This window comes from Tiliqua scincoides, chromosome 2 (genome assembly GCF_035046505.1).
Source record: "Tiliqua scincoides isolate rTilSci1 chromosome 2, rTilSci1.hap2, whole genome shotgun sequence".
NCBI lineage: Eukaryota > Metazoa > Chordata > Lepidosauria > Squamata > Scincidae > Tiliqua > Tiliqua scincoides.
This window is the reverse complement of record NC_089822.1, coordinates 239,310,424-239,338,168: the sequence shown is the minus strand read 5'-3', so window position 1 is coordinate 239,338,168 and position 27,745 is coordinate 239,310,424. Positions and strand designations below refer to the sequence as shown.

The 27,745-nt window shown below is 42.3% G+C and overlaps 1 protein-coding gene across 1 annotated transcript in view; it reads right to left on the bottom strand.

The window, feature by feature from the left end:
- Positions 1-27,745, bottom strand: part of SUCLG2 (succinate-CoA ligase GDP-forming subunit beta) — a 231,712-nt gene that overhangs the window by 161,920 nt on the left and 42,047 nt on the right. Inside the window, exon 2 of the mRNA XM_066616362.1 lies at positions 10,523-10,664. Within this exon, the coding sequence (XP_066472459.1) occupies positions 10,523-10,664 (142 nt within the window). The remainder of the gene's footprint in view (positions 1-10,522; positions 10,665-27,745) is intronic.

The following is a 27,745-nucleotide window of genomic DNA, read 5'->3' as shown; positions in this document are numbered from 1 at the left end:
TCTTGTGTGCTGCCTGAGGCATCTGGTGGGCCACTGTAAGATACAGGAAGCTGGACCTGATAGGCCTTTGGCCTGATTCAGTGGGGCTCTTCTTATGTTGGCTTTGCACTGGAAAAGTGGACAGCAGAAGAAAGTGCTTACCCCTTCCTGGTAGAAGGGAAGGGGGTGGGGGTGATGAGAAATTGAAGGATTAGTGTAATAGCAGCCAATGATTGTGTATAACAGCCTAACTTGGTTCTCAGAAAAAGGCCCATCATGCCACCTCCAACCCGTGGAAACCAGGCACATGATACTGAACCACATGAATGGATCTAAGTATGAACAGCCTATTTGTGGGTGGGTAGGTGGGTGGGTGAATGGATGGAAGGATGATTTCTGGACAACTCTTATGGTAACAATGGTCAAGAACAGAGTTTTTAAAAGAAAAATAAAGCTTGGGCAACAGCACACCACCTGCCTTCTCAACCATAACTGCTATTATCTTACATCTTGATTGTGTATTTCGGTAAGATGAAAATGACAACAAAATGAATGTCAAAACAGACAGCCTTAATGCATTTCATACTGTTGAGAATATTTCAATTCATTTGCACCTAGTACGCACTGACAGCACGATAAACAGCCGTTTAACTTATTTTCCAACAGGAATGCACCAAAATTCCACACTATCTCTTAAGCAATCAGGGATTAACCCAAATGTTGACTAAGTACAGTGGTTATAGCAGGCAAGCCATATTCCATCTTTGCAGATACCCTTCAACCTGTTTCACTCAAGCAGGCCCTACTATAAAGACCACTCACTGAAAAGCTCGGCAATCAAGACCACCACTACACCAAACCTCTACTATTAAGAATCTCTCCAAACCAAAGGCTTCTGGGGCCTTCTGTGACTCACTTCGACAGGTGTGTGTCACTTAACAATGGGGATAAGTTCTCCTATCCCCTTTGTTATGCAATTAGGTCATTAAACGAACACTCTGCCCAATCTAGTGCCTTTGTTGTAGAAACAGACATTCCCTGCCAGACACTAGCTGGCTGCACAGTCTGCTAGATTGCCTCTTCTTTGTATTAAGACCCTCTTTGTTGTGTAAACAGACACTATGCTGCAGGCTATGGGAGATCAGACTGCCTCATTAGGAGCCTCTTTGTTGTGCTTTGACCACCATCATATATGTGGTTTGTCATTAAGCATATCGTTGTTAAGCGATGTACACCTGTATTGAAAAGACATACCACAGGATCAGGTAGTCACCACCCACTCTGTCAGTCAAGATCTTCTGCTGGGCAACCATGCAAATGTAAACACCACTTTCCTCTCTAGGGTGGCAACTTTCAGAAAAACCCAGCAGGTTCAGCCTAGGAAGCCTTTAGGCTGAATTAGTCTGCAGTGGTAATAATCAGATCATTCAGAAGTGGGTGAATGTATTAAAGAAAGCTCCATATTTCTTTCCCCTCATTTCTTTAAGTCTTCTCTATCAGTCTATATCAGGGGTGTCCAAACATTTTGGCAGGAGGGCCACATCATCTCTCTGACACTGTGTCGGGGGCCGGGGGATTTTCATTTCAAATTTGAATAAATTTACATAAATGAATATATTAAAGACAGAACTTATATGAATGAACTAATTTTACTGAGCTTATTTATAATACACTTGAGATTCAGAAAAGGGGGGTTGTTAAAATAATTCCTGACACATACAACACACCTCTTCCTAGGGAAAAGTACAGAACAGACTTAAGAGGAGTCAGCATGGGATCCTTCCCCCCCCCCCATGCAGGAGCATGTTTTTACTCTCCCCCCCCCCATCCTGGCAACAAGCAGCAGCAAAGGAACACAATCAGTCAGGGATCTGGGGGGCACCTGCCCCCTCAGGACAGGAGTTTGTTTCTCCTCATTCACACAGAGAAGGGAGCTGCCCGTCTCCCTCTCTCAGTCCCCCCTTCCCCAGCCTGCACCCAGCACTAAACAAACTTAGAAGCAGGCAGAGAGCTGTGTGTATTTCCCCCCTCACAAATGGACCCCCACCTTCCTCCCTCTCTGCCGGCAACCCCAACAAGCTAAAGCAGTAGGTTTCCTCCCCATTCAAACATCCCGTGAGTTCTCCCCTGCAGTACCCACCTCCAAAACTGAGCACTCACAGCCCAATCAACCCACACTTTCCTGGGAGTAAGCCCCACTGACTCTATGGGACTTACTGCTGAGTAGACATGCTCTCCAGCGGCATTCTAACATCCCCAGGACTTCTCCCCTGCAGTGCCAGCCCCTGACCCCAAGCACACTCACAGCCCAATTGGATCCACACTTTCCTGGGAGTAAACCCCACTGAGTCTGATGAGATTTACTGCCGAGTAGACATGCTCTCCAGTGGCATTCAAACATCCCGTGATTTCTCCCTTGCAGCGTGCACCCTGCACACACGCAAGCAGCACAAATCGACCCACAGTTTCCCATCCCTCCTCAGTGTCTACCCCTGCCCCCCCAACCCAAGCATTTCAACCTCTTTGGCACAGCATTTACACACATGATGCAGAATCATTAGTAAAGTGTCCTCACCTTCAACCCATACCTTCCATTAAGATGCAATCCCCATGCATGATGTTATTTCTTCATAAGACACATAATTAGCTCTTGAAATTTGTTACCACAAGTTGTGGTGATGGCCATGAGCCTGAAAGGTTTTAAAAGAGGATTCGACAAATTCGTAGAAGACAGGTTGAACAATGGCCACTAGTTGTGAGGGCCCTGTGCTACCTTCAGGTTTACTACGTCTCTGAATACCAGTTGCAGGGAGCAACGGCAGGAGAGAAATGTGTTTTTCTCTCCTGCTTGTGGGTTTTCCAGAGGCAACTAGTGGACTGCCTTTTGGTGGGAAACAGAAAGCTAGACCAGATAGGCCTTTGGTCTGAACATAGGGTTTTTATGTTCAACTGCATTGTATGCTGGCGGTTTGTAGCCATTGCAGGAGTACAATACAAACTCATCATGGAGTGGTGATTAAATATGGATGATAGTAGCATCTAGACTCCCTCTGAGTAACAATAGTTAAAAGTGCATTAAACGAATGTTAAACTACCATTCATACAAATACTGCTCATGCTGCACATAAAAACGAATGTGTAATACTCCAGTTTGTAGGCATTAAAAAAATATGGTTTCCTGAAACAGAATCTTACTGCAGATCTCGTTATTTTTACTGCTAAAGAATAATAGCATACATCATGATAAATTAGGAAGAAAAAAACTACCTGATTCTAGGAGCTGTTATCTGTAGTATAATTTGGTTTTTTATCAGATGTTATATATTTGGAATTGTTCCTCAGGTAGAGAGAAAAAAGGTCACCAGTCAAACTCCTTGACTTTTTTTTTCTCAACACAGCCAGAATTAAAGAATGTTTTCTTTGACATATGCTAACTATGAAATTCAGTTCTCATTTCTAACAATGTCTTGTTTGTATTTTGTCTCTATTCCCGCTTCCAAGTGGCAATTTTGGTAATTTGATCAGAAATCCAACACGGAGAACAGTAACTCAGGACAACATTAGTGTCAAACATCTGAAATGAGATTTTGATTTGCTACCCCCCTATCCATTACTCGCATTACTATAAATCTATTTGATTCAAAGACATTTGGAGGCAGAGAAGGGTTATAAAATAACTAAAGGTATGCTGAAGTTCGTCAGACTCATTGGTGCCCTCAGTAAAACTTTCTAGAAGCATAAATGGATAATTTTTAATACTTTGGGGAGGGTTATAATTAAAAAAACAACAACGAGGAACTGCCTTATACTGAAGACCCACTGATCCATTAGCTCATTGCACAGATTGGAAAAAGTTATCCAGGATTTCAGTCAAGGTTTTTTTTGTCAAGTCCTACTTGGAGATACCGTGGCTTGAACCTGGGACCCTCAACATGCAAAGCAAGTGGTCTGCCTTGAGCTACAGCTGCCTCCCATAGTCTGTGAGTTCTTCTAACAGCTTTTGAACCTTCCCTTTGTATCTATAGGAAAATGAGGAAAGGCTTAATTTGTTTGGAGACCGCGTGTTACTTGGAATATAGAGTGATCTTATGCAAAAGACGGCAATTAATAAAGGCCTAGTGGACAGTGTACAAAATTGTCATATATATTGGCTGATCTAGGGCAAGCTGCTGCCTCCGTTTTAGATAGGCAAAATTAGTGAACATTATCAATGTCGGTGATTCCAGAATATATTCAAGTACATAACTTTTAATGGGCAAAATGTACTGGGTTGTTTGTTTTTTTGGCACAAGCCTGCCAGAATTCAATGCTAGTGGCTCTTCCACCTTGGAACAGTACTAAATGCAAGAATGGTACACCAGGAGTGCCAAGGCTGACTAAGGGGAGTAGTACTTAATAGTCGGTACACAGGCATCCCTTCCTGCTCTTTTCCTTTTTATGGGGCCAGCAGCTGAATGGGAGGACTGGTCATTTCTATTCACTGTCACCATCCCAGGCTAAATAAAAGGGGGGCAATCAGGGGAACCCTCCTGCCAGGAAAGCAGAGAACCCCAAAGCTCCTTCTTAAAAATAAAAAGCCCTGTAATAGCCGAGAACAATCAGATGTGACTTGTTGGCATCCTTCAGCCTCGGAAGACTATGGTATTGCACTCTGAATAATGTTCTGGAACAATGTCCTCTCCAGTGCGTGAAGCCAGATGTGACTACCCACTGTATTATTCACAAACATGGAAGAGTTCAAAGAGAGCTAGATTATGAAAAACTTGGAAGGAAAAGAATTCAACCAAATGGGCAAAGAGGGGAATAGAACAAAGTGCAAGCAGGCTGATGGAGAATGCTTGAAGTCCGCTAGGGGCACAGTACAATAACCAGTACAGTTATTCCACTGTATCATTATTATACTGATACAATAACCAGTAACATCCAGTCAAGTTACTCAAAAGTAAAGCACACAAAACCCCTAACAAGTAGCAAAGTGGTGAAGTTTGCAGACAACATAGAGGGAAAGCAAACAAAAACAAAATTCCCTAGACACGCCTAGCTAGAAATATAATCACTAGTGCCCTCTACTTAAATTGTCCCAGGAACCCCAGGCACTGATGAGTAACTGGGAATGCCTTCTGCAGTCCACCTGACTATTCTACCCTATCTCTTTACCTAGACATACAGGTATGACTTCCCACTCTGCCAGTTGGTAATGGCGTTTCAGGCAAAGGGTACTACAGGGACGTGTACCAACCGTTTTTAGGCTACTGAGATAGCACAGAGCTTCTGAGAGGTTAGAAGTGTCCAAAAAGGAAGGCTGGCAGGGTATTTGTCACAAGGTATGAGTTCCTTGAGCAAGAGCTCTTGCTAAGGGGCAGGATTTAACAACATATTAATATCCAGAAACAAACCTATCCTCTGCCTCAGGCACAAAGCAAAGATAGGTGGAAAATGGGACATACTAAGCAAGAATGCTGCAGTGTTGATAATTAGTTCACATAGAGATTAATTAGTTATTTAAAATGGTAGGTATAAGGCCAGCCTACGTTTCATTATCTGAAAAGCTGCTCATAATATTAGACTCATATTCCTTGACTGTATGTGGCTTAGCTTCAGCTCTTGCTATAAGTTTAAGGCCTAATTAACACATGGAATTTGTAATGCAAGAAGAGTGAATGACTTGTCCATGAGACACCCTCCTTCAAAAGTAAAAATAAAAACACATTTCAAACAAACCATATCTAGGGGAAGAATTACACCTTTGCTACTGGGTCAGCTTCACTGCAGGCAGGAATGCTCTAGAGCAGAGGTCTCCAAACCCCGGCCTGGAGGTCAGATGCGGCCCGAAGCCAGCCTCTTTCCGGCCCGCGGTCAACCTCTTGTCTCCTGAAAGCCTCTGGCCCACTCAGTTGAACATGACCAGAACTGTGCTCTGATTGTGTCTGGAGGGTGTTCTGAGGGTCAGAGAGGTTGAATGAATTAGCCCATTCATTCATTTATTCACTTATCTAAGTTCCATCTCTAATTTATTATTTAAATTTTATATTTAATTTTTTTTTCCGGCCCTCCACACCATGCCAGATATTTGATGTGGCCCTCTGGCCAAAAAGTTTGGAGACCCCTGCTCTAGAGAACAATCATGGATAACTCTTCAGTTAGCCCCAGTCACTTCAATGAAGGAGACCCCAGAGCACCAGTATGGTCTGGGTGTGTGATGGGGCTCTAGGTTAGGGTACATGAGATGCTCCAAGATAAAGAAAAAATGTTTCCTTGGTACACTTTTTTTAACTTGACAAAGACAACCAAAAACCATTTTTGAATTTGGCATGAATTGGTCCTACTACTGATGGGCCAACAAAAGTTAATATTATTTTTTAATTGACTACAGTATTTCTTGTTTTTAGCCTTCACATTGATTTTTCTTGTGAATTTTTTGATGTTTTCTAATTCTATAAAGGAAACTATTTTTCCCCCATGACTGAAATTTAATGTGTTTTGAAGTTCCACACATTAAATTCAATGGGGGGGGGGGTGTGTGTGTATTCAACAAGTTTTGGAAATGTTGGAAATATCTGAATGTTTGTTATTTGTTTTAGGAAATGTTTGAAACTTAGCTCTGCCACTCAAATCATGGCACAGGAACCTTCTAAGCTCACCTCCATTTCACAGTCTCTAAAGGCAGCACTTTCCTTCTTTCAGTTTATAAAAATGTGGAACTGTGCTGTCTTGTTAATTTCTTTTTTCATGTTTTTACTTAGTAGGCACAATAAGGTTTTGTTTGTAGAGTTGAGAGAGAGAGAGAGTGGGAGGAATCATATAAGGATTGAGAGGGGGTGGCAGTAAGGGGGAGAGCTGGGATTGATTGTATAAGTGATCTTTAAAACTATGTTGCAAATCGACTTATACCCGCAACGGGAAATATATCTGATATTGCTCGTTAAACAGTGGTTGCTAAAATTTAGCAACATTAAATGCATCTACAGCTCACTAATGCAGTTGTTTATTCAGACTCAGTGAACGGTAATACTAATACTGGCTTTTTTAGACTGTTACCTTCATCCCATCCATCTTCGATCCTTGCAAAAGTCCAGCTTCACAACTGACACAGACCACAAGCCCCATGCAAATATTATTATTGAATTATGGCTTTTCCTTCACATATGAATTGCAGAAACAGGCTTTTAAATCCCTTCATTCATTCTGTGTTCAGTGCAGTTTTGTTTTTGTTTTTTTAAAAATACAGATTTGATTATTCCGAGTCTCTCTCTTAAAGGATATCAGGAATAATTTCCCTTTCAGGGAGAAGGGTGGGATACAAATAAAGTTTATTATTATTATAATTAACTGTTTTCAAGATTGTATAGAATGTGCTTTTCTTTATTTGTTGGGTACTTACAGCATCTTGACTTGGAGCATAAAATGACTTAATGTTGACTCATAAGCAGTGCTCCTTGTAAAGCAGTTTCATCTGAGAATTGTTTAGCAATGTACAAAGCCGGAAATCCTTTGGGTTCAATCTTTTACTAGACAGAACAGCCTTTGAAGGCAAGCATTAACGGCATGACTTTAATTTTCTAGGCATCTGCTATGCTTTGTTTGGTGACGGAAGCAAAAAAAAATCTACCCGTCTCTTTAAACTTATTTACAAATCCCGTTATGTTCTTTTCCCTCTTATGCTATTAGTGCATTTTGACATACATTCCAGGGAATGTATTAAATGGATAGGGCACTATAAAATTGCCATTGACTTCAACAGTGCTGAAAAATTCACCCAAAGAGGCTACATTAACCCACTGGATCCTTGGTTTTACAACAGATTCTCTGGTATTTTGTTAAAAGTCTATGCTGCCATGCCAAAGAACCACCATCATTCCAAGTTGTTCGTCAAGTTGCTCGCCAAATGCAACATTCCAAAATCTCCTACCCATGGTTAAGCATTTCTTTTCCATTTATATGAAGCTGAAGCCCAAAAGCTGTGTCAGCAGTCAGAAATCTCTAGAATCAAAAAACAACACTAACAAAGGAAGCTACATAAATTCCAAATGAGCTTCTTGTATCAATATGGGCTAAGTGTACAAATGCAAACAATCTACAAAAGGACAGCTCTAGCCCCTCTTTAGGTAACACACATGTACATGGCGTCATGCCCTAGAATACTCCAAATGACGAGTTGAGTCAGCTCTCTGAAAATGAGAGAGAGGCATCTGTTGATTTGTAAGGGTAAAAGAACAGCAGCGCATCAACGTCAAAATGGGTTCTTCTAACTGAATGTGACAAAATTACAGCACAACATGCAACTACAGGGAACATGCTAATTGATAGCTTAGTAGAGCATGACGCTGCTCCTGTCGCCCCCTCACATTCAAGAGCATAGTCTTTTTTTTTTTTTTAACACAGTGTCTTATACAACACTGTGAATTCATTGTGCATTTGAGGCACTTGAATAAAATGAACAGCATTAGCACTGCAATAATGTAAACATGTTTTTGGAGATGGAAGATAGCCAAGTTCAATAAGTCAGTTGTACAAATTTCTTTATACTGTCATATGGTTTGCTGGCATACTATATTTTTAAACTTTTCTTCTCCGCATTTTAAAACATTACAAATACACTTTATGTTTTCCTCCCCAGATTAATATCCTTGTAATCACATACCATAAAATCAATGGCAATATCATTAATAAACCATGGACATGCCAAAGAGTGAGAGGAAGTTAATCTGGAGGGCTCTCTCTTTCAATTATGACAGGCGTATGATCTTAATAGATTCGCTTTTTCTTTTCCTGCCCTATTTATGAAACCTTCTCTTATTAAGTAGCACCAAGTCTCAAGAGCAGACAGCAGGTATGCTACAAGATCTCTTCTGGGCTCAGCAGTACTCAGAGTGAGCCGATGAGAGACGAGAAAAAGAGAGATTAAAAGTGATTGGTTCGGAGACTCCAAGATGGCAATTTTCATTTTATCCGCTGAAGCGGCACATATATTCTACTGCCTTTTTGTCATTGCAATTTGAAGGACTATCACTAAAACAACGTTTATCTTTAGAAGAATAAGATTGTACTTGCAGAGCTTAAATCAATAATTGAGAACACAATATCCTAAACACCAAGCATGTACTCAGAACTGGTTTTCTATTAAAATACATATGCATTTGATTGAGGGTGAAGTCTCCAGAGATGGGAAGTCCAAGATCCTGATAAGAACACAAGCCCTGCTACAAGAAGCCAAAGGCCCATCTAGTTCAGCATTCTATTTCCCCACAGTGGCCAACTAGATGCCCACAAGCGAGAAATGAAGACATACATCTTTCACACCAGCGAACTCCTGTAACTGGTATTCTGAGCACAATGAAACAACTGACACATTAGAGCCTGTGGTGGAAATGGAGGATTGAAAAACCAGGAGGCTGGACAACAATTTCCTTTGGCCCCTGTACGTCCAAGCTCTTCGATACCCTTTCGATCATCAACCATTTTATTTTATTTTACCATGCGTTTATGATTTCGTTGGTTGTATTATGTGGTATGATTTTTTGTTAGCTGACTTGAGCCTTTGGACAGGTCAGATATAAATGTTTAAAATGAATGAATGAATGAATTTGTCTAAGATTCTGCCAGACACTCCCATACACACTATTCTGAGAGGTTGCACATACTATGATTGGGGTGGAGTACAGACCTGCTCCAATTCATAACAGTGTGTGGGAAGGGGGTCGTCTCCTGTATGCTCCCTTGAGTTACCTGAATATTAGTAAATTGATAAGTCCACAGACTAAGTAGCCATTATAAACACCATATGCACAGAAAGGGAGGACACATTTGCATTGCTCTTCATACACTTCAAACTCATATACACATATTGAGATAACTGTTCTATAGCAGCCATTTTCAACCACTACGCCGTGGCACACTGGTATGCTGTGAATTGTCCCCAGGTGTGCTGCGGAAATTTGGGAGAGGGTTATTTATTAGTAGGGCCATTGAGGGATGTGAGCCCCCCCACTGACAGCACAGTGTGCCTTGTTAATTGCCCAAAAACTATCAGCAATGATAGATGACCGATCTTGATGTGTCATAGTTGCATGCCCATTTTGTGGTGCCAAACCGATACATACCATTATACCTGCAATAGTGAGAAAAGTCACATTCCAAGCATCTCAGGGCATAGCAATGGTTTGAAATAAAACCCACTCAATAAGTCTAAACATACCTAAGTGCTTGCACCCCAAAAAGTATCCTAAATTTGTTCAAACATCTTTGGCAACTAAACAAAAGGGTTTTTTTTGGCAGGGGGGCTGTGATATATTTACATTTATCATAATCTACACAAAGCCTGTGGGACTGAATGCGATGAGAATCTGGATAAATCCATACAGCATATTCGAAATTCTGCTCATTATCTTTACCCATTTTATACACTTCTGATCTCTAGAATAAAATGTGCCTTGGCATTCTAGATTGTATGCAACAACACATATGTATTTACTACAAAGCAATGTGATTTTTCAGGTCGATTTTATAGCCACTATAGATTTCACCCCATTACTAGTCAACTTACTTAGTCTCTTAGCAGCCTCGAGAGCATCATTTGCAGAGTCAGCCACGAAGAATCTCTGAACTGTGACCCCATGATCAGCCATCAGTTTCTTACTTTGGTATTCCTGCAGGTTTAGCCATCGTCTAGGGGTTAGTTGAACAGCCTACAGAAAATGAAATGGGGGAGGGGAAAAATCACAATTATCATTATGAACAGTTCATTCAAGAGTCAACTGCGCTGTTAAGCCTCATGGTTGTGGTCATCTGCAGCCAGCAATAAACAAGGCTGGAAAAGATTAAATATTTTGTGGGAAGTACACCATCTGAATGCTTATGTACCAACTTCTCCTGACACCTAGAACACATTAAAACAATGCAACAAGAGTGCGCTAGTATTTCATATGCACAGGACTGCACTCAAGAGCACACCTGAAAAAAAACTCATTGCATATTTATGTTTTTGCTTTTACACACACCTGAAGTACAAAAACACTATTATCAGGTTACTGTTTTAGTCTGCAATCATTTATAGGACTGCACATAGACAGATTCTACTCATACCTGTGGGATTTACTCTTGAGTAACTATGAAAAGATGTCAGTCTTTATATTATTTGTTCGCTACACTGCATCCAACTTTCAAATAAACTCCAGAACACGGAGAAATATATACTTATTTTTAATGTCAAAGTCAAATAGATTCTAAATAAAATCTATTGAGCAGCATTGACAATCAGTGTGTTCTAGTGAATATTTGTCCCATTTCTGCTGATGGATATCCACTGGAGTACTGGCTAGGGAGCCCTATGCTGCAATCCATCATCAGCCATGGGTTTACTAGTGACCTAGAGGCAATCACTCTGCTCAGTTATGCACCAATTCTTCTGATTAACGAAGAGGGCAAAGAGAGATGTACAGTATATGGCTAGAACTGAAGATAGCACTGGGCATTACATTTCTAGTCCTTGCAGATACAAGTCTGAAAATTTGTGATAAAAGAAGTAGAAAATGGGAGTCTTCAAAGTCAAACAAACCGAACTCCTTCAGATCTTCCTACAATCTTCCAATAGCATGAACTTCTGAAGTGCCACAACTATTATGGGTTATGTTACCGAGGTTGACAGCCAGTTAAGATCTGAAAAGCTTGATTGGTTTTTCCCTGTTTTACAATTCCATGAAAAAAATTATTTAAAAAAAATTAACTTTTTTTTAACAGTTCTGGATGTGGCTAATTTTTACATGTCAGTTGCTCAGTCCAGACAGAGGGCGCCACAGATGCTGAACCATGGTCCCTGGATATGGATCTAGCTAGTGAATCCCTCTTTCACTAAGCCTTCCGTTTGGCAAGAACTTTGAAACCAGATACTAGAAAATACAGATACCCCATCCATCCAAGTACTGCTTGCACAACCTGCTTCAGAAGCAGACCTGAAGCTGACCCACATGCAGCCAAGCACTCAGCTTGTGGAGCTGACAGCTCGTGGAACAATTCCGTAAGAGCAGTGGGTTCCAAAAGTTTGCCCGCCACGACCCCATGCTCAATGCTCAGTCACAAAGCCTTTCTGGGAGCCCCCAGAGGTTGCCTCTGGGTTGCACCAGGCCTGTGAACCACTTGCAGAAGCGACCAGAAGCTACTTTCAGTTTGTGAAAATGATTTCTGGTTTACTTCTGCAACTTCCAGTCATTTCTGGGAGGCAAACTAGGGCCCACAGAGGCCAATGGAGTGGGTCATGGGCCTGGGACAACCTGGAAGCAGCCTCTAGGGCAGTGATTTTCAACCTTTTGCATCTCATGGCACACTGACAAGCTACTAAAATTGTCAAGGCACACCCTCAGTTTTTTGACAATTGACAAGGCACACCATGCAGTTAGTTGGTGGGGGGCTCACGTCCCCCAATGGCCCTACTAATAAATGATCCTCCCCTAAACTCCTGCGGCACACCTGCAGACCATTCGCGGCACACCAGTGTGCCACGGCACAGTGGTTGAAAATGGCTTCTCTATAGGCTCTCAGAAAGGCATTGTGGCTGAACATTGAGTCATGACCCACTGCACTCTGTCAGTCACAACTCATAATTTGAAAAATGCTGTATTAGAGGCCTTGAGAGGGCTGCTTCAGGTATCGCTCAGCTATCCTTAAACCTTGCAACTTTGACCCACAGGCTCGCCGGCTTTCTCCTCAATCTTCCCTAAGCATTCTAAGTTGCTTCTTGATAGAGAGATTTCTGGGACTTGGTCTCTGGGTCAACATGCTAAGCAGACACAGACTCCTTTAAAAGCATATAGAAAAATTTATTTACATGCTATTTACAGATTAAGAATAGATTAGGATGGATACAGGTTTTAAGTTACCCCATGGTGGATCTTTGATTCCTCCCCGAACCACACCCAAAACTCCTGTACTTGTACTCTATGAAAAACAAGTGACCCATGTGATATTCATGTCACTTCCCTCTCCTTATCTGGCATACTGGTGCATGGTTCTAGCCCTAACTGGGAAGTCCGTTATCCATGTATGGAGAAGTTCTGGCTTGCACTTTGATTTCACAAGACCCTGGAATGTTCCTTTTGGGAAAGCTATGACACACATGTTTTTCTCTCTCTGCAGGTCATCTTGACATTTTCTACCTTGTTTTTAACAGAAAAACACTAGTCATGCTTTTCCTAATGTTCCTCCTCTGAGAGAAGTTAGGTTAACCCCTAAAATCTATATCATTCTGCCTTTGAATTATTTTCCTGGCTCGTGCCACTAAGTTTGCAGGCCAACTCTGAAGGGGCTCGAGTTCCGCATCCCTACAATGAGCTTCTGGCTGTCACATAAGCAAAAGTCAAAAGCAATGAGAAGTCACCCTGAATAACAGCAGTGCTACCCAGCAGTGTTGTAATTACGCTCTGCGTCATGAGGAAGACAACCTCCTTATGGAGAGATGAACTGTCCCCCTCTGGCAGCTAACCTGCTACAATCCAACAGCTGTTCATCAAGAACAGCCACTGTCTGCAGGATGGAGTCCACCAGTTGGGACCAAACAAACACAGAGAATTATTTATTACATTCCTACCTTGATGTTAAAACTGCATACTATGAAAATGTGTTTTCTCTACAGTTTTGCACTGCAAAAAAAAATTTGTAATCTCTCAGTACTACACACACAAACTTTATATATAACTTTTATATAATATTTATATAAAAGTCTTACATCAAAAACCACTACCACCCGCCTTCTGCTATGTGCTTTGCAAAGATATATATCATGAGCAACAGATATTAAAAGCCACAAGCTGCCCCCCACCCACCCACCCACCTACAAGAGACATATGGTTATGTAGGAGGCAATAAGCCACTCCCACATAACTTAATCAGTGGCAAGAATCACATGTTGATTTTTCTTTGGTCAGAGTGGTATTTTCAAGGAGAATAAAAATCTATAGGTAAAGGTTAGAATCTAAACTACATGGCACACAAGGGGCACTATTTGAGAAGGAGCTGCTTCAGACACTCAGAAGTTTGGAAATGTTATCCAGGGTATAATGTCACTTTTTCACATTTTTATACCACCCGTCCTCTAAGGCAGCGGTTCTCAAACTCTCCAGGAGTTCAAGAACCACTGGTAAGTGCTTACAGGGGAGGGACTGGGAGGGGGGATGTACTCCAGCTGTGCCTCAGCGATCGTAGCACGATGGGGACCCAGAGATGCTAATCTGCAGGCCAGAGCAACTTCCCTTAAAGTGGAATGGCCCATTTTTAGTTCCCATGATGGGTCACAACCCACCACTTTAAGCATCAGTGTTCTAAGGAGCTCAGAGTGATATACGTGGTTCCTTCATTCCTTTTGTCCTCACAACAAACCTGTGAGGTAGGTGACTTCCTGATTCAGAACAGGACAGAGAGAAAAGCTATTCCTTATGTAGGCCTTCGGAATGTCTCAGGGGTTATATTTCTGAAATATGGCACACCTTCAACCATAAGTTATAGACAATAGGAAAAGTACTTTCCTGTTGCCAACCCAACAAGCATTCACTGTAGGTTGAATAAGCCAAACAAAAAAAAATTCCATTGGGAAATACATCCTTCTATGTTCAAAATACACGAAAATCTACATATTTCAGTGGCTTTGGTAGCTACCCAAAGTTGAGTGGTGAAGAAAGACCCTGTCCACCCTCTAACTAGAAAGAACAGAAAGCAGCCTTCCACTTCATGGATTGATGAACTTTGGAGGTAGGTATCTCTGAAGTGCAGCAGAAATCAGGAACAAATGCCCACCTTCCTGCCCAAACTCCTAGCTCAAGGAGAGAACTAAAGGTGATCTCCAATCTGTGCTCTGTTTCCAAGATGCTTCTGAAACCCAACCTTTTTCCAAGCTTTATAGCTGGCAAAGTATTGTCCCCACAATTGAACATAAGAACATAAGAACATAAGAACAGCCCCACTGGATCAGGCCATAGGCCCATCTAGTCCAGCTTCCTGTATCTCACAGCGGCCCACCAAATGCCCCAGGGAGCACACCAGGTAACAAGAGACCTCCTCCTGGTGCTCTCCCCTACATCTGGCATTCTGACTTAACCCATTCCTAAAATCAGGAGGTTGCGCATACACATCATCGCTTGTACCCCATAATGGATTTTTCCTCCAGAAACTCGTCCAATCCCCTTTTAAAGGCGTCTAGGCTAGACGCCAGCACCACATCCTGTGGCAAGGAGTTCCACAGACCAACCACGCGCTGAGTAAAGAAATATTTTCTTTTGTCTGTCCTAACCCGCCCAACACTCAATTTTAGTGGATGTCCCCTGGTTCTGGTATTATGTGAGAGTGTAAAGAGCATCTCCCTATCCACTCTGTCCATCCCCTGCATAATTTTGTATGTCTCAATCATGTCCCCCCTCAAGCGTCGCTTTTCTAGGCTGAAGAGGCCCAAACGCCGTAGCCTTTCCTCATAAGGAAGGTGCCCCAGCCCCGTAATCATCTTAGTCGCTCTCTTTTGCACCTTTTCCATTTCCACTATGTCTTTTTTGAGATGCGGCGACCAGAACTGGACACAATACTCCAGGTGTGGCCTTACCATAGATTTGTACAACGGCATTATAATACTAACCGTTTTGTTCTCAATACCCTTCCTAATGATCCCAAGCATAGAATTGGCCTTCTTCACTGCCGCCGCACATTGGGTCGACACTTTCATCGACCTGTCCACCACCACCCCAAGATCTCTCTCCTGATCTGTCACAGACAGCTCAGAACCCATCAGCCTATATCTAAAGTTTTGATTTTTTGCCCCAATGTGCATGACTTTACACTTACTGACATTGAAGCGCATCTGCCATTTTGCTGCCCATTCTGCCAGTCTGGAGAGATCCTTCTGGAGCTCCTCACAATCACTTCTGGTCTTTACCACTCGGAAAAGTTTGGTGTCGTCTGCAAACTTAGCCACTTCACTGCTCAACCCTGTCTCCAGGTCATTTATGAAGAGGTTGAAAAGCACCGGTCCCAGGACAGATCCTTGGGGCACACCGCTTTTCACCTCTCTCCATTGTGAAAATTGCCCATTGACACCCACTCTCTGCTTCCTGGCCTCCAACCAGTTCTCAATCCACGAGAGGACCTGTCCTCTAATTCCCTGACTGTGGAGTTTTTTCAGTAGCCTTTGGTGAGGGACCGTGTCAAACGCCTTCTGAAAGTCCAGATATATAATGTCCACGGGTTCTCCCGCATCCACATGCCTGTTGACCTTTTCAAAGAATTCTATAAGGTTTGTGAGGCAAGACTTACCCTTACAGAAGCCATGCTGACTCTCCCTCAGCAAGGCCTGTTCGTCTATGTGTTTTGAGATCCTATCTTTGATGAGGCATTCCACCATCTTACCCGGTATAGATGTTAGGCTGACCGGCCTATAGTTTCCCGGGTCCCCCCTCTTTCCCTTTTTAAAAACAGGCGTGACATTTGCTATCCTCCAATCTTCTGGCACCGTGGCCGTTTTGAGGGACAAGTTGCATACCTTAGTCAAGAGATCTGCAACTTCATTCTTCAATTCCTTAATAACCCTTGGGTGTATGCCATCAGGGCCCGGTGACTTATTGATCTTTAATTTATCAATGAGGTCTGAAACATCTTCTCTTTTAACCTCTATCTGACTTAACTCCTCGGTTAGGAGGGGCCGTTCGGGCAGCGGTATCTGCCCGAGGTCTTCTGCCGTGAAGACAGATGCAAAGAACTCATTTAATTTCTCTGCCATCTCTAAGTCTCCTTTTATCTCCCCTTTCCCTCCCTCACCATCCTGTCCATCCCCTGCACCATCCACATTGCACTGTGCTTTGAAGCAACTCCAAACACCTTTGAAAATTCACTGCAACCTCAAGCTGAGCCTGGGGCATTGGGACACTGCCACAGGTACTGCAATTGACCTTTCCGCCAAAACTCTTCCATTTCTCCACTTAACTATTTGAAACAAGTTTGATACCCCGAGTAGAGCCTGAGAACCACTTTATTAGATCCCACGGACTTCCTGCTACCTTCTCAAAAGGCAAAAATAAAAGTCAGTGCATGCTTTTTTCTACTCTTCTCTCTCTCTCTCTCTCTCTCTCTCTCTGTGTGTGTGTGTGTATACTGTACACAATTCAGAGTGCTTGTGCAAAGGCTCCTATCAAGATTTCACAATTTAATTTCCATCCCATTCCTGCTGAAAAAGAGCCTGGCTGCGTAGATGGCCAAGTGCGCTTTGTCTGCCAAATTTCCCATTCACACACGTAGCCTTTGAGTGAAAGCCAAACATCACTGCAGTAGGGAATGGAGTTGCACAGATGCTTAGAGCTGTCAGAGGTGACCTTGAGGCACAGAGCCAGATTCACTGCATAGTTAGCTGGGGTCTGTGATAGGCTCTTTGTTTGGCTTTGCAACTAAGGAGCAGCAGGAACCAGAACCTCAGGAGGACAGTAACAAATGGGCCTGGAGAAGAAGCAACATTTCAGGCAGAGGCAGAAGAGAACATACCACTTAACCTAAGCTGTTCAAGCACTTGTGCTGTGGGGAAAATAGAATCTCTTTGTTTCTCTCAGTGTAAAGCCATTAACACTCGCTGTACATGATAGGACTGTAGTAAAGGGAATACAGAGTACTAATAATAAGCTGTTAATCCTTTCCTTAGAATTCCAGGGATCTGTTCTGGTATCACATTTGGCCCGGGTTTTATTGCAAACATTTGGCGTCTTCCCTGCATTCATGAGAATATATACAGGCCAGTAACTCATGGATCTCAGACCCAGCAAGTTCAAGTACAAGCGTTTATTGGCATATTTAAAATCCAAACAATGTAAAACAACAGATAGGATGGAGGGATGCATGAATCAGACAGTTCACCTCCAGCTGTGACCAACCAGACCTTATTACATAGGCTCCACCATTTGTGACCACCGTAGAGACATGTCTCTTGATTATCATATTTATATATTTAGCTACCACCCCAGCAAGCTCTTCATTTGCCCCACTGAGTATGTAGGCAATTTTATTCTGGTCACTCTGACCCAAGAGAGTGGCCGAGATTGGCGATAAGTAACAAGCGAAGATCCTGGTATATTGGACAGAGTAACGACCTGCCTGCAAGGACAAACTCTATCTGCAACTGGGATGCCCCTATACCTGCCAAATAACTGCCCAGATGGAATGACATTACATTTTGCATGGGTAAACACCCTGCGTTCTTGGGGGACCCAGCAAGTTCATTGATCTCCAACATGTGAAAATGTACGCGCTGATCATGCTGAAAGGTATTCATGAATTAAGCCATTTCTTCCCAACACTGCATGAACACAATAGGGATCAAATGTGAACACCTGCGGGTTGGGCAGAAATGAGTTAACTAACAAGCGGTATAGTAGGTTTCTTCTAAAAATGCTAATGCAACTATCTCCACAAAACCTCCGCCCGACTTTGCATCAACCCAGGGGCACTCTATAAAAAGAACCCTCAAGAGATGTTAAACTTTTCATTTAGCTGGATAGATCACTAAACTAACCAGTACGGTTTTCATATTCATTGACATTCACTCCTCTTAAAACCACTTCCCTGAAATAGAGACTTTTTTAAAAAAATTGAAGTGCAGCTCCTGAATCATTCTGGGACTTGATTCTCAGAAATGGCCCCAACATGCAGTGAACTCCACAGTCACCAAGCTTGGAACAAGACAATCTGAACAAGAAATAGCAGCTGCAGAGTCCACACACAGGACATCCCTCCAGGATGCAGAGTTCAATGGAGAGCCCCATCATTGGTGGTTGCCCAATAGGATAATTTCATTGCCTAAATATGTTCCAAGGTACTTAAAGTATTTATGTTCTCCTTATTGCTCTAATTAAGCACCTGAAGGACTACTTAACAGAACAATGTGCTCTGAAAATTCTAGTCATTAATTTATCCATTTCTTTCAACTGCAATATAATGACAGCTCCGAAATGTGCATTATGTTGTATGGGCAATAAACCACTGGTTCATGGGCAAATAGGATGCAAGACAATAAGGATACCTGATTAGAAGTCAACAACTGAGAGCTATTTTGGTAAGGAATGCATGATGTACAAGCTGGCTGTGAGCTATTTTGCTGAGAAATATGCCTTCTTGTCAAAAGCTCACAGCTATAGCATATCATCTGTAAAACAACTCTTTATGTATGGGAATTCACAGATTTTACTTTTTGGGATACAGAAAAGCAAGCTGAGACCTGTTCATTAATTCATCAGTCGAGATCTGGATATACAACATCAGCATTCAAATGTGGCCCACATTTGCAAAGAGGAAGAAACTTTACAGCCCACCCACCAGGATGCAGGAGATCCTTGCTTTTAACGATCACGTAGGAGAACTGTTTTATACCCATGCTCAAGGCGAAACCACTTTTCAAAACCATGGCTGTCTTAATAAGTAACAATCGGTGTAATTAGGGTTTACACAAAGGAGACTGCAATTCATATACCAATTCTGATACACCTAGCAGTGTGCATCCTGATCCTTATAAATAAATTTACTTAGAAGTAAAACAAGCAACTCTTCCCAAAAATGAGAGCATAAAGAAATAACAAATTCTTTCATAGCGTCAATCAAGGAACAGAAACACATACTTGCTTCTCTTATTTATCACTATTTGCTTTGTAGACTGGCAAAGTTTCAAGCACTGAATGGCCACTTTTCAGCGGATCTCCAAGTAAGACAGGTTCTCAATCAGGATTTTTCACAATACACAAACTCCTTGTGATAAATGAACTACTGATGAAGACAAATGAATGCAGCCTACCACTGCATACAACAGCCATTGATTACCTGTACACTTTGGAAATCACTGGAAATTGACTGTACATTAAAAGCCCTGTAAAACTAAAGAATGCTTGTTTAAAAGTTACATTACAAGCGTCAGAGAAAAAAGAACTTTGTCTTAAGGCAAGTCAAAAGGAAGAAGAGAATCTCTCTCCTGTGAATAAGGAAACTTAATCTAATTTTTGAATCTTGACATAGTAAATTACCCCTAGTTTGTTCATTTTTTGTTTGTTTTTAAAGATATATAGGAAAGAACAAAATGCATCATCGGATCTGAATGCAAGAAAAGAAGCTGGCTACTTTGCAGGGCCTCTAGCAGAGGCCAACATCCTCATGCACTTGCAAGGGCTCTGGTCCATTAGGAGGACTGACTGCCAATCCCTGGTCACCTGTGCTCAATGCATTGATGTAGCAGAACGGCTTTCCAGGCTGTGAGAGTTGCTCCATAATCTTCTCCTTTCTCCCATCCCATCCACAAATGTGGGTTTTGCCCAGAAGCGCCCACTTAATAACAGGAGCCTTTGGGAGAAAGAACCCATTAGTGGGTACAGGGCCTATTGTGGAGGTGGCAAAATAACTCCACTGTCACTCACAGAAAGGATGGGGAAAGGAGGGGAGATGTGAGAGGAGGGGGCATGGAAGAAAACTTTGCTTCCATCACTGGCAGAAAAAGACATATCCCAAATTATGCCAGATTAAGCCACCCACGTAGAACTGGGAAAGGTCAACAGAAGTACGAAGAGACCCACAAAAGAAACTTTGCAAACAGCCCATCAAACTTGGAGTCCCCAGGTGACCTGGAGTCACCAATTTTGTGACCAGGCAGTGTCAGCAACAGGCATTGCCAGATCCTGCTGCAACTTGATCTTCAAGGTACAAACATGCACTACCAATGGAACACACACATACACACAGCATAAGAACAGCCCCACTGGATCAGGCCATAGGCCCATCTAGTCCAGCTTCCTGTAACTCACAGCGGCCCACCAAATGCCCCAGGGACCACACCAGATAACAAGAGACCTGCATTCTGGTACCCTCCCTTGCACTAGCATTCTGACATAGCCCATTTCTAAAATCAGGAGGTTGCGCATACACATCATGGCTTGTAACCCATAATGGATTTTTCCTCCAGAAACTTGCCCAATCCCCTTTTAAAGGCATCCAGGCCAGATGCCGTCACCACATCCTGCGGCAAGGAGTTCCACAGACTGACCACACGCTGAGTAAAGAAATATTTTCTTTTGTCTGTCCTAACCCTTCCAACACTCAATTTTAGTGAATGTCCCCTGATTCTGGTGTTATGTGAGAGTGTAAAGAGCATCTCCCTATCCACTCTGTCCATCCCCTGCATAATTTTGTATGTCTCAATCATGTCCCCCCTCAGGAGCCTCTTTTCTAGGCTGAAGAGGCCCAAATGCCGTAGCCTTTCCTCAAAAGGAAGGTGCCCCAGCCCAGTAATCATCTTAGTCACTCTCTTTTCCATTTCTAGCGTCTTGATGTTCTTTCCTAAACAAATGGACAAGATCAAATGGTAATTAATTAATGGGCTGGCAATAGCTTGGAGGGGGGCAATTCTGGGATATTTGCTCTGGTGACCACATTTGTGGTCCTTTGACAAATGTAAGAAAAACTGAATAGCCATCAGCCAACAATAGAGAACCAGAAAGCAAGAGGGATCATTCTATATAGGAGAGACTTGCTACTTTTTGGTACAGTGTTTTGGTATAGATGCAAAGTCCCATAAATTACATTTGTGTTAATTAAAAAAGATTCACTGTGAACATTAAGGATGATTATAGGATATGTATTTTTTTATTTCTTAGCCAAGAAGGGAAGCTCAGTGCCTAGCAAGAGTTTTTCTCAACTGCTGACTCAAGAAAATGGCTTCCTGTCTCCTCAAAAGAACCTATTTCAAAACAAGGCCAAGGAGAGTGGGTTGCAGGCAGTAATTTGTACCCAGGCCAGGGTCAAAATGGGGCACAGGAGCTAAAGGAGGGGGCCTGGAAATTTCCAGGGATCTTACATTTTCTGATCTCACCCAGATTCACTGCCCACATGAGATGCTGGGGGCACTACCTTGCACACGCGATGGCGGCTGCTGCAGCAGGCCAAAAAATGCATACACGACTCATTTCTGCTCAGCCCACAGGTGTACACATTTGGTCCCTGTTGCGTATCTGCAACGTTAGGCAGAAATGGCTTAACACAGTGTCAAAACTGATAGGAAACTGGCCTGCTGTAGTCGCCCTTTGGCTTGTGGGTCTGCTTACTATGAAGGAGTGCATGGGAGCTCAGGGACACAGCTGTGGGACTAAAGCTGCTGGAGATGTAAGTTTTGGTACACATGGGACTTCATTCTAGTGTGAGCCTAAATACAATGATGCCAATTTTCTGCAGTTATTTTCTATACTTGAGATATTTTAAAGAGACTTAGAAGTGTGTAGCAGTGCAATGCTACTTGGGAAGCACCCAGGGTTTAGAACTTTGGTGCCTGAGGGAGAGTGCTAAAAGCAGAAGCACTCTGAGGGTTTGAAAGTTAGAACTAGAGCAGCAAGAAGTCAGAGCTATGAGAGACACAGCAGACATTCAGAGGGTTGATGCAGGGAGAGCTGAGCAGGAAGTAGGACGGTATGAGATTGAGAGAGAAGTCCGTCCTCCCGGCTTGCTTCCTCAGACTTTTATTCATTCTCAGAACACATGATGACAATAGGGGAAATTACTGAAGGTTGCTGAAATCTGCACTGCTAAGAAACCTGCTGGCTCTGGCTTGACCGCAATACACATTCCTGAGATACGCGCTTCTTCATAACATCCTCTGTTTACAGGCTCTGGGCGTCAGACTTTGCAACTGGCCCACTCTGGTGTGCCTGAGTGGGGGGGGGGGGCAGCAGGTTTGCCTGCCTACCGGTTGCCATGTTACCAAGGCTAAGCTCAGCACCTGTGCATTTTCCTACAAAGTGTGTCTGGTTTTTCGTAATACTATATCGCGGGAATGATGGTGATGCCACATGGCAGGTAGACCTAGGCTCTGCTTCAGGAAGCCCTGTGAACCTCAGCACCCAAGACTATTTCAGCTGTCACCACTCTCCCATCACCCTGTTTTGTGCCCTCCATGCTCCTGTCGTCACCCTTCCCTACTCTGTTTTGGTCCCTTCGCTCCCTCTTTGGGAAGAGGCCCAAACGAAACTTTCTAGCCTCTGATAAAATTCCTCTCAAAGATCCCATTTCAAAACAAAATATCAATGTTAGTAGGAAAGCATTCAGTGTACAGAAACACAGTGAATAGTTAGAAGTAGTAATTCCATGGTGGCAGTATGGAATGGCAGCAGTAAAGGTATCCCCTGGGGGCTGGGGGATAAGAACAGGCCCTCAGTTTGGCTGTACTTGTCATAAGAGGCGACTAAACAGCCACCATGTAGATGAGGTTCATCAGCCTGGGAAGGCAGCTCATCTGAGAGAAGGAAAACTCTGATCCCAAACCTCCACTGCCTTGTGGCTACATCCAGTTATGGAAAAGGCTTCAGGAGACAACCTCGAGGCAAAATCCCTGAGGCAGTTCATGGCTGAACACAGTCACGTTCTGCAACTCCTGCGACGCCGCTGGAACCAACCGTATTGGCTTCTGCCTTTCCATTGGACCATTGCAGCGACGTGGAGAGAGGGGATTTGCTCCATGGGTAACAGTCTATCCTCCATACCTACTTTACCAGGCTTCGCGCACTGGAGTGAACACTCTGTTCCGGAACCACCATTCAGAGCGCAATACCATAGTCTTCCGAGACTGAAGGATGCCAACAGTAACTCCATACTGCTCCAGTCCTGCACTGGAACTATGAAATGCTAAGTTTCAAAAGAATGTAGAAATCTTACATTTCTCAGACCGTCCCTCTTGCAATGCAGCATCCCTTTTCTCCCTTGAGATTTATTAAAAACAGGCAACTTTAACTTGGCAGGGAAGCAAAGCAGCATGCGAATCCAGCTCTTGCAGCAGGTACCTGCCAGCTGTAGTGCTTTTTCTGACACTCTCCTTCATGCCAAGGCTCACACCTGTCAACAACCTAAGCATCCTCAGCAGCCTCATGTCAGAGGGAGCAATGCACATTGGCCTGCGCATGACAGATGGACAGCAGGGGAAACAAGAGTTTGAACAAGGATAACTGGGTGCCATTTGAGTCTCTCACACACAGAAATAAAAAAATCAAATGAAAACAGTGTGTTGTATGTGTACACACATGCATGGGTATTATCAATTTGCTTTGGGTGATAGCAGCAAATACTATTTTCCCCCACTTAATTTGGAGTTAAATTCCCCAAATAAACTCTAATTTACCCAGTAAAAAGAGCAAAATGGGGCACAAGGATGTGGGTGTCATTCCTAGGTGCTGTGCCTGCTTTACCCTCTGGATTAAGTCAGTTTCCAGCCGCTTGCCTTTCCAGGGCATACAAGAACTCTGCCAGCCTCGGTGGGCAGTGACTGTGATACACTGCAGGAGAGACTTTAAAAACTCATTTAGGAGGACAAAATGTATCATGTCATACACAGTCTCAGCACTTTTTATCCTGGTTTACCAGACAAAAAGAACTTTAATCTTTAATCACTATGTGTACGCTTTAAATATTGATGGTGCGGGTTGTTTTTGTGGCCAGTGAAACAAATGCAAAGCAGGGGTGTAATGCAAATTGCTGTAGAGGAAAGTGCTCCACAAAGGATGGATTTAGACAAAAATCTGGGGGGGTTTGAAAGTCTATTCCTAGGGCTATGCAAAACAGCCTCCTGTTTTCAGCTGAAAATATCAGTTTCAGTGGGGCAGAAATATCAGGAGCATTTTGATCAGTGTAAATATTCAACTGTTTTTTCAGCTATGCTTGTTGCCTTGTTTCCCTTAGGACTGCTATCTTCCACACCATACCCACAACCACCCACACCATTCTTCCTTTCTCCTTCTAAATTAATCACCAGAAAAACAGGACCAGAGAGCTGGTATAGCAGCAGAACGGTTAATAATCAGAGTTGAGAATCAGGACTTCTCTTGTCTGATACTCACCTCTGTCCTGTATTTATGAGATTGCCTTAGACCAGTGCTTCCCAAACATTTTAGCACCGGGACTCACTTTTAAAAAACACCGTCTAACATGACTCACTAGACAAAAAGAAAAAAGAGATCTAGAAATGAATAATTTTATTTATTAATAATAATTAATAAAGTATTAATTAATGATAATTGGGTCCTATGCTTCCAAGGCTGCTATAGACCTTATATATAGTTTGTAAGTGCGCGTAGACATTTGCCAGATTCTCCCTAGAAATGGAGTTCAAGGACTCTATTAGGGACTTCCAGGCTAGACAAAAGGCTGAAACTAGGTTCACACATAAACTACAGCATGCCAACTACTAGAGAAAAGAGGAAAATTACAATTACATTTTAATTTGGGGATACAAAGATTATCTCATACCACAGGTTATCATTCCAGCTAAAAATTTCTTCTGCAAACCAGACAAGAGTGCTTGCAAAATTGTTTTATTATTAATTATTATTATTATTATTTCAAAAACTTTTCGCAACCCACCAAAAATAAGCTCATGAGTCACTGGTAGGTCCTGATCCACAATTTGGGAAACACTGCCTTACAAAAGTCATTCATGTTCGGCTTCCCAAAAATGTAATATGGGAATAAAACTACTTACTTTACAGAATGACATGTTATAAGAATCACATCAAGATAATATATCAAGTACTTTGCACATTTAAGTATGTATAAATGTACATATGTATGTATGTATGTACGTACGTACATATAAATAAATAAATAAATAAGTGCTAGATTTATGACAAGAATGATTATCAACAATTCCAGCCAGCCTGTCAGGGAACACACACCACCTGTAGTGTTCTAAAGTGGAGTCCATATATACAAAGTAGCTGTAACACATCAACTGGCCTTTGTTGCAACAGTTTGAGAACCGTGACTCAAAAAATCCTAGGAGGTTAATCCATGCACAGAGAAAGGTGCTCCAAATCAGAGATGACTTCAGAGCAAGATCTAAATTTGATAAAATACACTAGGATAACTCAGGTCAGTATGCAAACAGTCCACTCACTTGCAAAGGAAGGAGAAAAGGAACTAAGGATTACCAATCAATCCAACCTATGAGTGATTTCTTTCAAATTATACTATTACTAGGACTTTGCCAATGAATATGACACATGTCCCAAGGTCTTTTGTTGCTTTTCTTCACCCCACCTTTGATCAGGATGACAAGTCTTCCGTCCACTACCTTGAACAAACAGTGGTATAGCATGAATAAGCTGTACAACCAAGTTCTGCCAGTGAAATGCAATTAAACATCTAGAAAGCGGGCAGGTGCATGGTTATCAGCACAGCTGCATTTCAAAGTCGTACAGTGCTAAGCTTATGGGCCAATAAAAACCAAACAACAAATATTAGATAAGTCCTTTGCAAGTTGTAAACAAATGGCAAAAAAATGCCTCTTGGTTAATGCAGATTACACTACTGTAATATATTCTGCACGGAGCTGCTTTTTGAAGACCATTTAGAAACTTTTTGGCACCTACCAACAAGAACATCTCTTGCCATTCTTTAAAGAGCTTCATTATTCTTTCCTGTTTCCAATCTTTTTCAAAGCACTGGTGTTTACACAACCAGCTTTACACAACCAGAAACCTGGATGCCTGAAGGAGCATCTATTCCCATATAAACCTGGCAGAAGGTCTTCTTTGTCCACCCTCCGAAGTGAATGAGTGATGACCAAGGAGAGGGCCTTCCCTTCCCACAATCAAAATTCTCTCCTTAGGAAAGTTCACCTGGCAATTGCGCTTTTTTCTGGTATTAAATTGGGGCAGGATTTTTAAAAAATTAAAATAAGTAGATGAGAAAAGGCTGGAATCTAACCATGGCTGTCCTTTAGACAGACCTAAAATGCTCAGGGATGGAGGAAACTGGTTGATCTGGTTAGCATGTATGCTTCACAGCAGGGGTGGGGAACCATTTTATATTTGAAGGCCACATGTATTTAATTTACATTTATATATAACTCATTATTGCCTATAACTGGAAAAGCTATACATTTTATTTAACATGTTACAGTTCTTCCGTTAAGCACTCAGGCCTATTATGCAAGTCCCTGGGTGGTTACCAATTCTCCAATCACCGAGTTACAAGTGAAAGGAAAAAATGAAAAAAACATACCAAAAAAATACCTTTAGTTTGTTATATTGTGAAATAAAAGGCGGATTTAGTATTCGCAGACAAATACGCAAAGGGCCGTAACTGGTGCCCCAAACTTCAGCATGTAGCATTAAGGTAGTAGGTTTCCCATCCCTGCTTCAGAGGCAAGATAATATTTCTAGCAACTCAACCTTTCTGGATTAGACCCCAAATTTATAAAAACTGTAATAACCATTCTTTAAATATCACACACGTACACACACAAAAAGAAGATTGTGCAAGTCCACTACTCTGTTTGGTAAAACCTTCAGAATGATGACAGCTCTGGTGCCTTGGTGGTACCATGGAAGTATACAAACTTAAAAAAAAAATAAACAGGAACTTGTTTAAATATATCTCTGTTAAGGTGAAAATGTTAACATGTAGTATGTAGACACACTGCAATGACTGCAAACACAGAGTCTATTCAGGTAAACATTGTTCAATGTTTTGTCTGTGATCTGAAAACCATGGTCTGAAATAGGTTGACGAACCACAGCTGACACTAAATGTGGTTTCATCTTGTCTGAATACACAGACTATCAACCCTATTGGATCAACCCCAATTAGAACTATTGCTCCGTCTGAAGAAGCGGCTGCATCAAAGCAACAGAACTGAAACTCTGAAACTGAGTAATGAGTAGATAGGAACCAACAGCAGAGAAGCAGAAATAAACCATGGTTAGTTTCTTGTACATCTGGATGCTCAACCCATGACTTG